At 37.0% G+C, this 19,120-nt stretch overlaps 1 protein-coding gene across 3 annotated transcripts in view; it reads right to left on the bottom strand.

Annotated features, from left to right (window-relative positions):
• Positions 1-19,120, bottom strand: part of NBAS (NBAS subunit of NRZ tethering complex) — a 340,369-nt gene that overhangs the window by 209,622 nt on the left and 111,627 nt on the right. For all 3 annotated transcript variants that reach the window (XM_079940671.1, XM_079940670.1, XM_079940672.1), the window contains 2 exons: positions 8,574-8,657; positions 1,256-1,409 (listed from right to left, as the gene is read on the bottom strand). In XM_079940671.1, coding sequence (XP_079796797.1) covers positions 1,256-1,409; positions 8,574-8,657 — 238 coding nt within the window. The remainder of the gene's footprint in view (positions 1-1,255; positions 1,410-8,573; positions 8,658-19,120) is intronic.

The following is a 19,120-nucleotide window of genomic DNA, read 5'->3' as shown; positions in this document are numbered from 1 at the left end:
TTTCATTCTGGTATCTTAGAATTCTAAACATTTTCAAATGTCCTTAGCCATCTTCAAAAACCTGAAAAGTCAATTATAAATATTCTTGGCCATCCTCTGAAAAGTTTGATCTATAATATTCCCATCAGCTCCAGCAAATAATTTGTCAATTCTATGAATACTAAAAATAGAAATTAGATTAAGCAGAAATTCAAGAAGGCTATCAAATGCAGACACAGGGCTGTGCCAGATACACTAGGCAGAAATTTAAACAAGGGGGTTTATTCCTTCCTGCAATACAGCTGTTCATCAGACTTTCTGAAATCACCCTTCCTGACAAATGAAAAACTGATTGTCGGACAGGAAGCCCAAAGCCAAAACTGCAAGTAGAATGAAAAAGACACCCACTGGCCGGACCCTGAATGAGATTTCAGACAAGATAGGGCGTGTTCAGGGTGGTATAGCCATAGACCTGAATGAGATTTCAAAGGCCATTCTGCCATTCTTTGCTCCGAATTGCCAACTTCTGTTCTCTAGGATGAAGACAACTTTTGCTTACATTTGCAGAGAACTCAATTGGAAGAATTTTTAATGTTCTGTCCTGTATATTTTATTTTTTATCACTGACTCCAGTGTAAGAACTCACCCTCTGAAAAAACCAAAGTACAGAAAAGGTAGGTAGCAGGTCCAGAGTCACCAGGTCTATTAGCAGAGGAGTCCAGATTCCTATTTAGATCTCCTAAGCTACAATACAACCCTCATCTCTCTCTTCTACACCCCCCTCTGATGAAGCTGTTACACATCTCAGTAAAGGCACATGGGAACTGAGGGAAATTAGGCTTGGACTTCAGGAAAGTGTTAGAAACAGATCCTCAAACAGGGTTCCTGGAAAGCAAAATAACAATCCACTGCATTCATGCAATGTAACAGGGGACTAATCAAGCATTTCTATGTTGATACAATCTTTTGACTTAAAATGGTATTAAGCCTGTTAAGCATGTATGTAACATCTGGATCAGTAGGTACATATTTTGTAGCTTACATTTTAAAGAAAGGTTTTGAACAGCTTTTGTTGTATGTATTTGCTCTTTAGGAATCCAAAAAAAAAAAAAAACCACAAACGCTTCTGAAGCAAAGAATAAATGAATGAAAGTAATAAAAAATTTTCATTTCATCCCTTGCAAACTAGTAATATATACAGGATCCCTGGCACTGCTGTCAGCAGCCAAAACATGCACTGAATGCTAAGGATCTGACACAGCACTGCCGGCCTCACCTGCAGAGCATAATGCTCTATTTCCTCCGCTCTGCTCTGATACCAGTCCATGACCTTCTCTACTGTAAGCTGGGATGTCCTGTACCTCAGCAACTCAGGCTGTGCAGCGTACAAGAACTCACTTTCATCTGGGAGACTCGGCTCAATCACCATTCTGCAAAGCACAAAAAGAACAATTAATAACTGACTGAAATGCTAGGGGAAATTATAATTTTGTGAAAGACAGAGAGGGAGACAGAGACAGAGATGTGGAGAGAGCAGTTACTGAGACTGGCAGTATGTATGTACGTATGCGTGGGTGGGTGTGTTTGTGTGTGTTTTCCTATATGTATCTGCACACTTACAAGATAAATGGGAAATTTGGGGGATGCTTAATTTAGTTTCCTATTAGTTTTCACAATTTAAAAAAAACAGAATAGACAATAAATCAAAAAAACTATGCCACAAATCAATCAAATAAGTATTAAATAAAATCAGAATCACCCAGGGTAGCTTTAAAATGCACATGGCTGGGTAACTGCCACAGGTCTACTAAGTCACAATGACCTGTGATGCCAGCCAGGCCTAGTTTAGTAAAAAACACCCCCAGGTGATTCTGATCCAAATATAAATTAAGAAGTCTTGTTTTCCACATTCATAAAAATAAGAGGAAATATGCCTTATTTTTGTTGATAATATAACTTCAGTAGGTATCAGCAACATAGTAATGCACTGCAATTTGCAAAATAAGGAACTACTCTATACTACGTGCCATCAGGAGTGAAAAAGAAACGACATCAAGAGGAAGATACCCGGGGAAAACCTCACAGGGATCACAAATTATGAGGAGTTTTTACGAGGACAATCCTGGCCAATTGCCTTCAATGGTTAAGAACTAAAAAAATAAATCAATAAGTAAAAAGAAATAAAAATTAACTTAATGTAAGATATTTCAGATAGAAATAGGGGGAAAGACCGTGTTCCCTTAGGGATATTCATTCATCTAAAGTAAGTCAGTAAAGGACAAGTGGTATAATTATTACTATTACAAGGCAATGGGCTTCAGTCAGAACTGAGGTGCAATTCCTTCACTGAAAGCTGTGAAACCTTGCATAAATTAGTTAAAACTCATCTAAGATTCATTTTGCTCATATCAAAAATGGGAATAATACCATGCAAGAATATTCAAAATAATATAGATAAAGTACGCAGAGAATGCTGTCTGGCCCGGAGCAGGTACTTAATTTTTACTTACAGGTATTACTTCCATTGGAATTACTAGCAGTTATAATATATGACCAGACTCAAAGCTGACAAATATTTGGGTGTTTAATCAACATGACTTAGACAACCTACTGTGCTTACAACTGGTAGTCCTTTACTTAACTAGACTCACAACCGTCATTAACATTCTGACCACAGTGATTCTTCCCCATCACTGCCACATAAAAGTCACATCCCTTCCCCTGAAATCTTCCCATTTCAGGGAAAAAATACCCATAAGCAACTTTGAGTTCCTTTGATACTTTTTTCAGTCCTTATCTATTTCCCTCTCAGCACTGTTTCACAGAATTTAACCATTTTCTCCTTCTAGAAACATGCTTGTCTTTCGTTCCAGCATGTCATACTGTCGTGCCATACTGTCCAGCTATACAGGTCCCATCTTTCTGGCTGTTCCTTTTCGGTCTTCTTTGCTAGAATATCCTCCTCCAGCTGACCATTAAGTACCAGCTCTTCCAAATTCTCCAGCTCTCCTGTCTTCTCACTATACTCTCTCTAGGTCTCCCCTTCAATGCTACAATATAAACTGACCACCATATTTTTACCCCTAACCCAGACTTCACCTGAAAGCTCCAGAATCGTCCTTCTATATGCTCTTAGATGTTTCTCAGGCATTTCAAATGCAACAACATCAAAGCTGAATTCACGGGCTTCCCTGGTGGCGCAGTGGTTGAGAGTCCGCCTGCCGATGCAGGGGGAACACGGGTTCGTGCCCCGGTCCGGGAGGATCCCACATGCCGCAGAGCGGCTAGGCCCGTGAGCCATGGCCGCTGAGCCCGCGCGTCCGGAGCCTGTGCTCCACAACGGGAGAGGCCACAACAGTGAGAGGCCCGCATACCGCAAAAACAAACAAACAAACAAAAAAAAAAAACAAACGAATTCACGATATCGCGAGGTAATACAGTCTTTTATAAAACAGAAACATGATTATATCATCCCCGTGCCTCCTTTTATAGCTTGTCATCTGCCTTAAAATATTCTAGCCTCACCTTGATTCCAATGTCACTTTTGTCCTGTATACTTCAACAATCCAGGTCTTATTTTCAGTCCTTAAAGGGGACCTCACCTTGAGCCTTTCAAATGGTCTTCCCTCTGCTTAGCACACTCCCTCCCCTCATTTGCCAAACTCACCCTCTGCTAAGCTAAATCCTATTCATCCTTCAATCTCAGATTTCATACCACTTCCCAGGGAAAACCTCCTTGACCTCCACCAAGTTTAGGTCTCCCTGTTATGTGCTACCAGTGGCCCCTGCACTTCTCTTTCAAAACACGCATCACATTGGTAATTTAGAGCAGCAGCACCTTTCCTGCTAGATTATATACTTCATGAGTACAGAGGCTGCATGTTCTTCTTCCTCCAGTATTCTTGAATCTAGCAGAGGACAGAATTAATTACAGTAGACCCTTGAACAACATGGGTTTGAACAGTGTGGGTTCACTCACGTACAGGTTTTTTTTAAAGTAAATACCGTAGTGCTACGCCATCTGTGGGTGGCTGAATCCACGGATGGGGAACCACGGCTATGGAGGGAGGGCCGATTATAAATGACAGGCAAACCTTTGAGTTCACAGAGGGTCGGCACCCCTAACCCCTGCGTTGTTCAAGGGTCAACTGTACATGAAAAGCCCACGAGATATCCTATAACCACCCTTGTAGATAGAGAGTCTGGTGGTTGCCAGACATAGGAGTACAGGGTGGAAGTAATCGTCGGGGGAGGTGGGGGAGGCAATAAAATGAATGGATTAAAAAAAGAAATGCCCTGGGAAAGTTTGTATCATCTTCAAAGGCATCTTTTCTTCTGTCAAACGTTTCCTAGCTTTCCATTTTTATAGGTTTAGGAGTTCCAGGGCAGCAAGTTTTGCTTACAACTCAGCTTGCGGTGCTTGGTCTGAGAAGAAATGCCCTTACTCCTTTCATCTCCTTGTTAGAATCATAAAAAGGCACAGGCTAAGGAGAACTGGGAAGCATCAGGTGAAGGAACAGGGCTACTCTGTCAAAAGCACCATCTTAAACTGAGAGAACTGTGGGCAACGGGATCACACACCTTCCCTCCGCCATATCCACTGGCATCAACCTCCCACCTTCTCCAACTTATATCCATCCTCTATCTCTCATTACAACTGGTAACTGTGGACTTCTAGTTAAAGAGGGCTGATACATACCACGCACTAAGCTCCACTTTTTCCTGAAACTCTACTGAAATGACAGTAGACGATTGTTAAAGGGGCGAGGGGGTCACATAAACACTCAAGGAGGAACGGAGTATATGGAGTAAAAAGAAACTAAACCATTATCTTCCACTGAAGCAAGTCCACAGATAATGGCCAGAACTAAAAAATTCAAGGGGTAGCTAAACAATTATGTTACTCAGAGATTGGAGTAAATATCAGAACGATCCTTTAAAAGAAGTGAAAGTAGTTACTCCTGGAGAGCAGGATACAAGGAAGGGGAACAAAGGAGTATGGGTTTTGGTTGTTGCTTTTTTTTTTAAAACAAGATTTGCAGAAACTTTTAAACCTTTAATCTATTTGCAACTATATAAAACTTTAATAAAAATTTTCAAAAAATAATTTTTTAAAAGCAAATAATAGCAAAAACACAGCAGGACATTCAATTGCTGTTACAATAAAAGCCATCAGAGAGAAAAAGGTAACTAAGAGTTACATATTCTATTGACTCAGATATCAAAAGTGAGAGATACAAAATGAAGGGAAACTGCCAACATTAGTGCTAACATGAAGAAAGCTTCCAAATTTCACTTGCAGGAAAGCTTCCAAACTCATTCTATGAGGCCACCATCATCCTGATACAAAAACCAGACAAAGATACCACTAAAAAAGAAAATTACAGGCCAATAACACTGCTGAACTTAGATGCAAAAATCCTCAACAAAATACTAGCAATTCAAATCCAACAATACATTAAAAGGATCATACACCATGATCAAGTGGGATTTACCCCAGGGATGCAAGGATTTTTCAATATCTGCAAATCAATCAGCCTAATACACCACATCAACAAATTGAAGAATAAAAACCATATGATCATCTCAATAGATGCAGAAAAGATTTCTGACAAAATTCAACAACGATTTATAATAAAAACTCTCCAGAAAGCGGGCACAGAGGGAACCTACCTCAACATAATAAAGGCCATATACGACAAACCTACAGCTAGCATCATACTCAATGGTGAAAAGCTGAAAGCATTTCCTCTAAGATCAGGAACAAGACAAGGATGCCCACAATCACTACTTTTATTCAACACAGTTTTGGAAGTCCTAGCTATGACAATGAGAGGAAAAAAGAAATAAAAGGAATCCAAATTGGAAAAGAAGAAGTTAAACTGTCACTGTTTGCAGATGACATGATACTATACATAGAGAATCCTAAAGATGTCACCAGAAAACTGCTAGAGCTCATCAATGAATCTGGTAAAGTTGCAGGCTACAAAATTAATGCACAGAAGTCTCTTGCATTCCTATACACTAACAATGAAAAATCAGAAAGAGAAATTAAGGAAACACTCCCATTTACCACTGCCAACAAAAAGAATAAAATACCTAGGAATAAACCTACCTTAGGGGACAAAAGACCTGTATGCAGAAAACTATAAGACACTGATGAAAGAAATCGAAGAAAACACAAACAGATGGAAAGATATACCATGTTCTTGGATTGGAAGAATAAATATTGTCAAAATGACTATACTACCCAAGGCAATCTACAGATTCACTGCAATTTCTATCAAATTACCAATGGCATTTTTCACAGAACTAGAACAAAAAAATCTTAATATTTGTATGGAGACACAAAATACTCCAAATAGCCAAAGCAATCTTGAGAAAGAAAAATGGAGCTGGAGGAATCAGGCTCCCAGGCTTCAGACTATACTACAAAGCTATAGTCATCAAAATAGTATGGTACTGGCACAAAAATAGAACTATAGATCACTGGAACATGACAGAAAGCCCAGAAATAAACCTGGGCACCTGTGGTCAATTAATCTACGACAGAGGAGGCAAGACCATACAATGGTGGGCAGTCTCTTCAACAAATGGCGCTGGGAAAACTGGACGGCTACATGTAAAAAAAATGAAATTAGATCATTCTTTAACACCATACACAAAAATAAGCTCAAAAGTGGATTAAAGATCTAAATGTGAGACCAGACACTATAAAACTCCCAGAGGAAAACATAGGCAGAACACTCTCTGCCATAAATCGTAGCAATACAATATCTTTTCTGATCTGTCTCCCAGAGTAATGGAAATAAAAACAAAACTAAACATATGGGACCTAATTAAACTCAAAACCTTTTGCACAGCAAAGGAAACCATAAACAAAATGAAAAGACAACCCACAGGCTGGGAGAAAATATTTGCAAATGATGTGACCGAGAACAGATTAGTCTCCAAAATCTATAAACAGCTCATGTGGCTAAATCTCATCAAAACAAACTACCCAATCAAAAAATGGGCAGAAGATCTAAACAGACATTTTTCCAAGGAAGACATAGAGATGGCCAAGAGGCATATGAAAAGATGTTCAACATCGCTAACGAGTAGAGAAATGAAAATCAAAACTACAATGATATATCACCTCACACCAGTCAAAATGGCTATCATCAAAAAATCCACAAACAGTAAATGCTGAAGAGGGTGTTGAGAGAAGGGAACCCTCCTACACTGTTGGTGAGAATGTAAATTGGTACAGCCACTATGGAGAACAGTATGGAGGTTCCTTAAAACACTAAAACTAGAGCTACCATATGACCCTGCAATCCCATTCCTGGGCATATATCTGGAGAAAAACATGGTCCAAAAGGATACATGCACCCCAATGTTCACTGCAGCACTGTTTACAATAGCCAAGCCATGGAAGTAACCTAAATGTCCATCGACAGAGGAACGGATAAAGAAGATGTGGTACATATATACAATGGAATATTACTCAGCCATAAAAAAAGAATGAAATAATGCCATTTGCAGCAACATGGATGGACCTAGAGATTGTCATACTGAGTGAAGTAAGTCAGACAGAGAAAGAGAAATATCGTATGATATCACTTATATGTGGAATCTAAAAAGAAATGATACAAATGAACATATTTACATAACAAAAACAGACTCACAGACTTAGAGAATGAACTTATGGTTACGGGGTGGGGAGGAAGGGTGGAGGAAGGGATAGTTAAGGAGTTTGGGATTGACATGTACACACTACTATATTTAAAAAGGATAACCAACAAGGACCTACTGTATAGCACAGGAAACTCTGCTCAATGTTATGTGGCAGCCTGGCTGGGAGGGCAGTCTGGGGGAGAATGGATACATGTATATGTATGGCTGAGTTGCTTTGCTGTGCACCTGAAACTATCACAACATTGTTAATCGGCTCAACTCCAATATAAAATAAAAAGTTAAAAAAATTTTTCACTTGCAATGACCATACTACTGGTTAGGGCTTTTATTTAACATTTATCAGACAGATAGTTCATACACACAGTTTTTAAAAAATCCAAAGGCATAAGATGATTCATATCAAATGTAAAACGAGCAGGGAGTATTCACCAGACTTTGAGGAGTGCGGGATAAAGGGGTTCCAATGCTCCTCATCAGGAATTTCAGCCCCACACCTCATCTCCCACCCCCTTCTGTGGGACCTGATGCCTCCATGTTCTGAGGCTTTCCATGGTTAAGTCGTATAAAAGTGAAAATTAAAACTGAATCAAGAACAAAATTGCACACATATCATAAAAACAACTATGAAAATATACCTGTATATGTCAAAGAGTAAAAAGGAATACCCCAAAATGAATAGAGTTGTTCTACAAGGACCACTTGTAGAATAATTCCTTTGGAGCATTTAACATTTTTCCATTAAAAGAATTTTTAACATACCTTGAGTAAAGTCAAGTTTTTAAAAAAACTTCACTCAAACTCTCAAGCAGGGCCACCATCAAATAAATGACCATCCACCAACACCACCTGCACAGGGCCTTCTATTCATCCACCCCACAAAGAAATGAAGAGCTTTCACGCTGGCTCTTTCTTACCTGCACTCCAACTCCTCACACCAATCTTTATCTCGGTGTTTATGTTCATGCCAAGGAATGATCATCAAGGAGTCACCGTCATAACTTAAAATTAAAAAAAAAAAAAGCATAAGTATTTAAAATACACATTACCTCAATGGCTGGCAACACAAGGAACATGATGCAAAAGTATCCCTATAACCTTAAACCTACAAGATTCCTGTTTATGGTATGATAAGTGGTACATGATACGTATCATATACAATATGTAAAATTAAAAATACCAAATTGCTGATTTCTCTTTGATCATAAAATGGTTCAAAAGAAAAGAAAAATTCAAAACAAAAAATTTGGCAAAAAACTAAAGGATGGTATGGGTATATTTTCATTCACACGTTCTAAAATACTTATCAAAAGTCCATATTTTATGTTCTTAATGCTAACATAAATGGTCCCTTGCCCTCAAAAAGCTTATAATCTAACTTGCTATGATCACAGAAATGTTCTCTAACTGTGCTATCCAATTCAGTAACCATTAAGCTACATGTACCTATATTAACCACTTGAAATGTGACACTGATACGAAGAAAGAAACCTTTAATATTATTTCATCTTAATTAGTTTTATTTAAAATTTAAATAGCCACATGTGGCTGGTGGTTCCTATATTGGACAGCCTCGACCTAGAGGACAGGTAATAGCCACAGTGAAGAAATAATTCTGCAGGTAAAAAAATATCACTAACAAATGACAGAAGGAGAGTCTAAGAGGAAAAGACAAGTCCTCATTGGATGGAATTAAGAATAAATTAAAAAGGAAGAGTCAGGTAAAGACAGTAGAGTAACACAGCAGAGCAATGTGCTACGCATCAGGAGACAAGGGAAACATAAATGCATCCACCTGTTAACCATCTACACAGTCGTTCGCACATGACTTTCTAAAGTGAAGCACTTCAAACATTACCTCTAAAGTACCTTTTAGTCCTAATATTCCCTAAATCCATGAAAACAATGGAAACATCCTGAATTAAGAATGAAGACAAAAATTCTAAAAACAAATTTCAATTGCCTTGTTTCTACAGTTCAATAAAACATCTTATCTCATATTTGAGAATCAACAGTAGCACTTTCTAAAATTTATCATAGCCTCAGAGAAAGGACCGCACTTTTGTACATTATGAGGTTATGTTTTGCAATTTCTTATCTTACTAAGTTATGAAACATGCCTTGCACAAAAAATACTTCATAAGCGTTTAGAAATTATGTAACTAAAGAGATTAGTCTTCACGTAAAAGGGAACAGAGACCACCGGGCGGGGCGGGTTACAAGGAAAAGAGAAGCTAAAAAGATCTGGAAATGAGCAGGGCTAATTCATCTACCAACAGCATCCCCTTTGAAGTCATTATCATTGGTGCAAAGTATCCGAATTCAAAGTTCCCCATTAGATATTCACAATAAGAAATGTATTACATCATATTTTTAAAACACAGTATTTTACCTGCTTTTTAGCTAGCATGTAATGTCCTAGCAAACTATGTACCAGAGATACATTTTTGAAGGCCTGTGAGTTCACAGGTTAAACTGCAGAGTCATGCAGACAATTACAGTGTTCACTATGGGTGCCCCTGTCACACTACTTCATTTGTCACCAAGTAAAAACTATTTTATTTTCTTCCACATCAGTAACTCATATTTTACCACAGATCACTGAAAAGTAGAAAAGATAACATTTGGATACAATGATGATAATAATGCTCACTCTTCCAACATGAAAATAAATTGTACCAATGGACTGAGGAACAAGGAAAAAAAATAACACACCAAACTATTCCTGCCTTTTCTAATTAAAGCAGTCACGGTTCCACAAGCTACACAAAATGTTTTCCAAAAAATTAAGAAAAACGTTTTCACAAGTTGAGATTTGTATCTTCTATACCAAGTACGTATTAGATACAAGGATCATTACTAAAATGATTAGTAATGGTGTGAGTCTCTCAGCAAAATAACATTTATTTGGTATTTGAAGACTAGAAAATTGTAAAACTTTGTCAAGCTTCAGAAACAGAAATGGGTAAGAAAACATGCCTATTTTTATCAAAACACACATTAAAGACAAGTTCTGCTCTGAGGCTCACTCCAAAAAGTAGGCCTAATAAAGTCCCAAGTTAATGATGCATTTTTGCTGCATTTTCAAGGCACAGCACAACTAAACGTTTCAACATGTTTCTGAATGTGCTGATCACCACTGATTTAATGATAAGAATACTAGTAGTAATATAAAAGGAACGATCAGCAATAGCATAATCTTTAATATTTATTGATCTCTCACTAGGGACCAGACAGGATGAAATGCTTGTAATATATAATACTTAATTTAGTCCTACCTAACGTAGGTGATACTATCTTCCTCGTATTATACTGAGAACACTGAGGCCCAGGTTAACTTGCCCCTCCTCATAAAGTCAATAAATGACACAGCTAAGGATTCAAACACAGCCCAACAGTTAGAATCCGAAGCTTACCCTTCTGGCTAGTAGATGGCCACCAGGTTAGACAGAGGTACCAGTTAGACTGTGCACAGCAGGTAGAGGGCAATATGAACCTTCCCAAATCTTAATTCAGACGACCCAATAAGGACCTTTTACATGCATATCTGAAGGACACATTTAAACTGAGATATAAAACCAATCTTGACACCATTAGATCACTAGTACTAGTCTCATGAACCTAAATTCTACCAAATAAGGCTTCATCATCAAAACTTACATAAAAAATTAATTAATTAATTAAAATAAAATAAACCTTTCTGCTCTTTGATTTTCTTCCAGGATGCTTCTACAAAGCAAATTATTTTCAAACAAATTTTAGGAGCTTAAAATGCTTGCTACAAAAACATCATAAGTTCTTTATCATGAATCAAATGATAGTGTTTAAGAAACAGACAGGACATCTTCCCCAGTCAGAATATAAATTTCTTTTCCTTTTTTTTTTTTAACATCTTTATTGGAGTATACTTGCTTTACAATGGTGTGTTAGTTTCTGCCTTATAACAAAGTGAATCAGCTATACATATACATATATCCCAATATCTCCTCCCTCTTGCGTCTCCCTCCCACCTTCCCTATCCCACCCCTCTAGGTGGTCACAAAGCACCGAGCTGATCTCCCTGTGCTATGCGGCTGCTTCCTACTAGCTATCTATTTTACATTTGGTAGTGTATACATGTATGTGCCACTCTCTCACTTTGTTCCAGCTTACCCTTCCCCCTCCCCATGTCCTCAAGTCCATTCTCTAGTAGGTCTGCATCTTTATTCCCATCCTGCCCCTAGGTTCTTCATGACCATTTTTTTTTTTTAGATTCCATATATATGTGTTACCATACAGTATTTGTTTTTCTCTTTCTGACTTACTTCACTCTGTATGACAGATTCTAGGTCCATCCACCTCACTACAAATAACTCAATTTTGTTTCTTTTTATGGCTGAGGAATATTCCATTGTATATATGTGCCACATCTTCTTTATCCATTCATCTGTCGATGGACACTTAGGTTGCTTCCATGTCCTGGCTATTGTAAATAGTGCTGCAGTGAACATTGTGGTACATAACTCTTTTTGAATTATGGTTTTCTCAGGGTATACACCCAGTAGTGGGACTGCTGGGTCGTATGGTAGTTCTATTTTTAGTTTTTTTAAGGAACCTCCATACTGTTCTCCATAGTGGCTATATCAATTTACATTCGCACCAATAGTGCAAGAGAGTTCCCTTTTCTCTACACCCTCTCCAGCATTTACTGTTTGTAGATTTTTTGATGATGGCCATTCTGACTGGTGTGAGGTGATATCTCATTGCCGTTTTGACTTGCATTTCTCTAATGATTAATGATGTTGAGCATTCTTTCATGAGTTTCTTAAGGGCAGAATTTTTGTTTGTTTTGTGTATTGCCATATCCTCAAAGCTAAAACAGTGCCTGACATTTAGCAGACTCTAAAATAATGTGTCAACTAAATTAATTAATTGAAAGCACAACAAAGATTTTTTTAGAGTGATCTCACGAGTATCACAAAAATTCAAAATTGGAATACAGCAATAAAAGGACTTACAGATACATCAAGGAGGTATATTTATATGGAATCTGTAGATCTGACAGTGAGAACAAGAATACTTTCCTGATATAGATTATTATCCTGATGAAAGGGCAAGCTATACTGGTGATGGTATACAGCTACAATCTAGATTATTTAACATGTCATATTACACTTATGGGGGAAAAGTGATTTCAGAATACATATTTTCCAAAATCTGACCATTTTTTACACTTCAAAATAATTGATTAGTTCTATCATTACCATCTTTAATGTACCCATATTTTAGCTACTTATTCTTTCATAAGGTAAACAGAATGATAGAATGCTTAATAAAATTCAAAGGAAAACGTTTTCATTAATTCTGTTCCCAACAAAAATATTAGCCATGTAAATTAATCACTAAGTGGATTAGGTGAAAATGTGGTTAAAAAAAACCTAGAAAACACAACTGTTCCTTTTAAAGAGCTGCAGAAAGTTTGGTTAGTTGCAAAACTTACACTTTGAATCTAAAGTTCTATAAACACAAATAACATTTACATACTCTTTTTTTTTTTTTTTGCGGTACGCGGGCCTCGCACTGTTGTGGCCTCTCCCGTTGCAGAGCACAGGCTCCGGACGCGCAGGCTCAGCGGCCATGGCTCACGGGCCCAGCCGCTCCGCGGCATGTGGGACCTTCCCTGACCGCGGCACGAACCCGTGTCCCCCGCATCGGCAGGCAGACTCCCAACTACTGTGCCACCGGGGAAGCCCTTTACATACTCTTTATTTCATCTTTTTCTTCTCTTGTTTCTATTTTGCTAGGGAAGACTTAGAAATTAAATGCATCATCCCCACTAAAAAAACGAAGTACATGGTAAACTTAAATTATCTCTTTACAAAATAATGGCTGCTTTTGCTTAATTTGAGGATTCTTTATATTAGAGCCCTGCTCGTTGTTTTATGGCAAACAATAAGCTTTGCCAGTTTCATCTGAAGGTTACATTTATCTGTCAGCAGAAAAGGAATGACTATAACAAGTTCTATTATGTTCAACTATTCTCTCACCAATTATTTCCCACACTAAATATAAATGTTTTATTTCAAAGAAATTTTATCAGGAATAAGCTTACAAAAAGTTCTTTTATTCGTGTTCTATGCCTTGGAAACAAAAGCCTAAACAGACAGCGTATTCCTACTAATTGCCACCTTTCATGCACTGGTTTTAAGATGTGAAGTTATATTTATTTCTGTTATTTAGCACAGAAGAAAATGTTCTGGAAAAGACAGGACAAAAAATAATAATAATTTGGGCCTACGTGTATAACTACATGTGATTACCATCACTGAATAAGTCAAACTTGATCAGAAACTCAAGGGGAAACCAATTAAAAAACTAGTTATCACTCAGAACACCAAGTCTGAAAGAAAAAATGTAAAGACGTCAGAGTTCTCCTCCAGTTCAATGGGATTCAATTTCATTAATAAGTGACTTAGAAAATACAGAATCAGCTAATAAGATATCCTGAAACTTAACAGTATTCTCAGATGTTAGCAATGTGTAAAAGAGAAACAAGAGTTAAAAAAAAAAAACAAAAAACCCCACACTAAGATTTGACTTCTCCTCCGCCACTACTTTAATCTCTGGAACCCAGCTGCCTCATCTATTAGTAAATACTGTAATATTATGTGCCCAAAATGAAGATGGGACTAGAGCAATGTTTTCTTGAATTCTAATCCAGAATAACTAGAGCGTGCTCTTAGAAGTCTAACCTCTGTGTCGGAACTGTGATACCACCCTGCAGAAACACGTAATCTTGACCAAGCTATCCAATATGCCTGTGCTTCAATTTCCTCATTAGTGAAATAGGGGTAAGAATCTAAATTGCGGAAGGATCAAATTAGAACATATAAAGCCTTCAGAACCGTACCTCGTATACAGTAAAAGTTTATCCATCATAAAAACCATCAATATTATTAATGCTACCAAGAAGGTTTTTCATGTGTAGTGAAATACAGGACATACATGACTGACTGTCATTTCAAGATCTACTTTATGATAGATAGTAACACCATATTAAGAATCATATCAATGATTATATTTACAAATGCCTAACAATGGCAATAAACTCTGCTGACATCATACCGGGTATAAGGCACCTGACCAATGCAACAAATAGTAACAAGAGAATTTGAGGAGCTGATTTACAAGGTAGTAGTAAGTAACATTTTCCACAAGGCATCATCTCTCTCCCAAATGCTTACAGTCAACTTTGAAAATAAATATTTAACCATGAGCAAAGGATGATTTGATTATTTCTAAGGAAAACTAGTCGTAAAATCATTAAAGTTTAAGGGAAAGGCACAAACTCCAACAGAGAACCACTGAAGAAATTTCCAGAAAAGTTAGTTATAAATAATTGAGAAAGAACGCTATTCACATAGGTGTTTAATGTCAACAAAACAAGGGGCAAAGGATGAATAGAGACATCAATGATATGAAAATTGCCCCCCATACCACTACCACTATCACCCGCCCCTTGAACAAATGACTGATTTTGAAGAAGAGACACTGAAGGTCCTCAGAAAAGTGAAGAATACCTATCCTTGCTACAAGGAAAGTCACTAGGGTAAAAAAAGCATTCTCAAACCCAGTTTCAACAGCCTATACTTAAATAAGAATAAGCTAAAATGAATAACATCTTTAAAAAATCAAACAAAACATTTATATAATAATTTTTATGACTGGGGAAATCAAGATGGCAGAGAAGTAAGGTGCTGAGCTCACCTGCCCTACGAACTCATCAAAAACACATCTATACATCTACAGGTGGAGCAACTCTAGCTGAAAACACCCTGGAGCCTAGAAAAAAGTCACTTCTATTTACAACCAAGGCTGTAAAAAAAGATTCACACAGAGGTGGGCAGGAAGGGAGAAGAGATCAGGTCGGAACCTGTGTCCCTAGAAGGGGACACAGAAGAGGAAGGGGATATCAGAGAGTCAGGGATCCTCCCTAGGGAATGAGGGATTTGAGATACATGTTAGACAACCCAGACCTGTGGTCCCACACCAGGAAGACAAGTCCCATTAACTGTACTGAAAATCAGTGGGACTTACTTACTTAGAAACTGAGATATAAAATACGACCTCAAAAGCACAAAACATGGAGAGGGGATGAAAAAACGTAGATCTTTTTGAATGTGTCTGAACTTAAATGACTACCAGTTTGAAAAAAAGTAGATATAGCTATAGGTCAACATATATGAACCCCAGGGTAACTACAAATCAAAAACCTACAACAGATACACAAAATCTAGAGAGAAAGGAACACAATTATAATGCTAAAGGGAATAGACTAAAAGAAGAACAGAACAGAGAAGAACTATAAAAAACAACCAGAAAACAAGTAACAAAATGGCACTAAGGGTATACCTATCAGTAGTCACTTTAATTGTCAATGGACCAAATGCTCCAATCTAAAGATACAGAATGAAGCAACAAGGACCTACTGTATAGGAGAGGGAACTATATTTGATATCTGGTAATAACCTATAATGGAAAAGAATCTTAAAAAGAATATACATATGTAGGTAAACAATCACTTTGCTGTACACCTGAAACTAACACAACACTGTAAATTAACTATACCTCAATATTTTAATGGTTTCAAAAAAAAAAGATATAGGGTGACTGATAAAAAAAAAAAGACATACCCATATGTTGCCTGCAAGAGACTTACTTCAGAGCTAAAGATGCACACAGACTGAAAGGGAGAGAATGGAAAAAGATATTCCATGTAAACGGAAACAAAAGGAAAGCTGGTGTAGCAAACTCTTATCAGACAAAGTAGGCTTTAAAATGAAGTCTATAACAAAAAGACAAAGAAGGGCGCCACATAATAATAAAAGGGTCAATCGAAGAAGAGGATATAGCATGTGTAAACATATATGCACCTAACATGGGAGCACCTAAATATACAGAGCAAGTATTAACAGACATAAAGGGAGAAATTAACAATAATACAGTAACAGTAGGGGAATTTAACCCACCAGTTACATCAATGGACAGATCATCCAGACAAGAAAAAGAAATAAAAGGCATCCAAAATGGAAGGGAAGAAGTAAATCTGCCACTATTTGAAGATGACATGATACTACATATAGAAAAGCCTAAAGTCTCCACCAGAAAAACTATTAGAACTAACGAATGAATTCAGTAAAGTTGCAGGACACAAAATTAATAGACAGAAATCTGTTACTCTTCTATACACTAATAATGAACTATAACAGAAAGCAAGAAAACAATTCTGTTTAAATTTCACCAAAAAGAAAACACCTAATAAATAAACTTAACCAAGGAAGTGAAAGATGTACACTCTGAAAACTATAAAACACTGATGAAGGAAATTGAAGATGATAACAAGAAAGGAAAGGTATCCCATGTTTATGTATTAGAAGAATTAATACTGTTAAAATGTCCATATTATCCAAAGCAATCTACAGATTTAATGCAATTCCTATCAAAATACCCATGACGTTTTTTACAGAACTAGAACAAATAATCCTAAAATTGACATGGAACCAAAAAAGACCCTGAATAGCCAAAGCAATCTTGAGAAAAAAGAACAAAGCTGGAGGTATCTTGCTCCCTGACTTCAGACTATACTATAAAGCTACAGTAATCAAAACAGTATGGCACTGGCACAAAAACAGACACATAGATCCACAGAACACAACAGAGAGTCCAGAAACAGGCCCACACACATATGGTCAATTAATCTTCAACAAAGGAGGCAAGAATATACAATGGGAAAAAGACAGACTCTTCAATAAGTAGTGCTGGGAAAACTGGACAGCTACATGCAAAAGAATAAAATTAGAACATTTTTTCACACCATATACAAAGAAAAATGCAAAATGGATTGAAGACCTAAATGTAAGATTGGAAACCATAAAACTCTTAGAATAAAACATAGGTAGGACACTCCTTAACATAAATCATTGCAATATTGTTTTGGATTTCTTTTGGAGAGGCAAGATAGGGGTAGAGGATTAAAAGGTACAAACTACTACTATTTATTACATAACTACTTTATGTAATAAATAAGATATATGGATATATTGTACAGATAGGGAATTGAGCTAATATTTTATAGTAACTTTAAGTGGATTATAATCTATAAAAACACTGAATTACTATGTTGTATGCCTGAAACTAATATAATGTTTTAAATCAACTATACTTTAATTTTTAAATATTTCCTTATATTGTTTCATTTCACCATCAAAGAATGATTTGAATTAAGATATGGTCTTGCTATCTTAGTAAAAATAGCATTTGAATTCTCTAAAATCCATCATTGCATTAAATAAGAAAACAATATTTTAAAAAATAATAATAATTTTAATTTAATACTAATTTAATAATACTTTTTCCATTCAGCATTTGGTGTTATACATATAACAAATATGTAAATGTATATTTTTCATTTTTATTTTTCTGATGATTTTCATATTTATAATGCTGTACCTATGGAAAATATGGTCTTCAAAAATTAACCTATGCACCCATGGTCAATTAATCTACAACAAAGGAGGCAGGAATTTACAATGAAGAAAGGACAGCCTCTTCAATAAGTGGTGCTTGGGAAACTAGACAGCTATATGAGAAAGAATGAAATTAGGACATTCTCTAACACCATATACAAGAATAAATTCAAAATTAATTAAAGACCTAAATATAAGACCGAATACTATAAAACTCCTAGAGGAAAACATAGGCAGAACACTCTTTGACATAAATCACAGCAATTTTGGATCCATCTCCTACAGCAATGGAAATAAAAACAAAACTTTTTAAAATGGGACCTAATTAAACTCAAAAGCTTTTACACAGCAAAGGAAACCATAAACAAAACAAAAAGACAACCTACAGAATGGGAAAAAATGTTTGCAAATGATGCCACTGACAGGGATTAATTTCCAAAATATACAAACAGCTCATATAGCTCAACATCAAAAACAAAAACAAAAAACCCAATCAAAAAATGGGCACAAGATCTAAATAGACATTTCTCCAAAGAAGACATACAGATGGCCAACAGGCATATGAAGAAATACTCAGCATCCCTAATCATTAGAGAAATGCATATCAAAACAAAAATGAGGTACCACCTCACTCCGGTCAGAATGGCCACCATCAAAAAGTCTACAAATAATAAATGTTGGAGAGGGTGTTGAGAAAAAGGAACCCTCCTACACTACTGGCGGGAATGTAAATCGGTACAACCACTATGGAGAACAGTATTCAGGGGCCTCAAAAATCTAAAAATAGGGCTCCCCTTGTGGCGCCGTGGTTGAGAGTCCGCCTGCCGATGCAGGAGACACGGGTTCGTGCCCCGGTCCGGGAAGATCCCACATGCCGCGGAGCGGCTGGGCCCGTGAGCCATGGCCACTGAGCCTGCGCATCCGGAGCCTGTGCTCCACAACAGGAGAGGCCACAACAG

The sequence above is a fragment of the Stenella coeruleoalba genome, assembly GCF_951394435.1.
Source record: "Stenella coeruleoalba genome assembly, chromosome: 13".
NCBI classification, from domain to species: Eukaryota; Metazoa; Chordata; class Mammalia; order Artiodactyla; family Delphinidae; genus Stenella; species Stenella coeruleoalba.
Note: the sequence above shows the minus strand (reverse complement) of the source record. Positions and strands in the feature narration are given on the sequence as shown.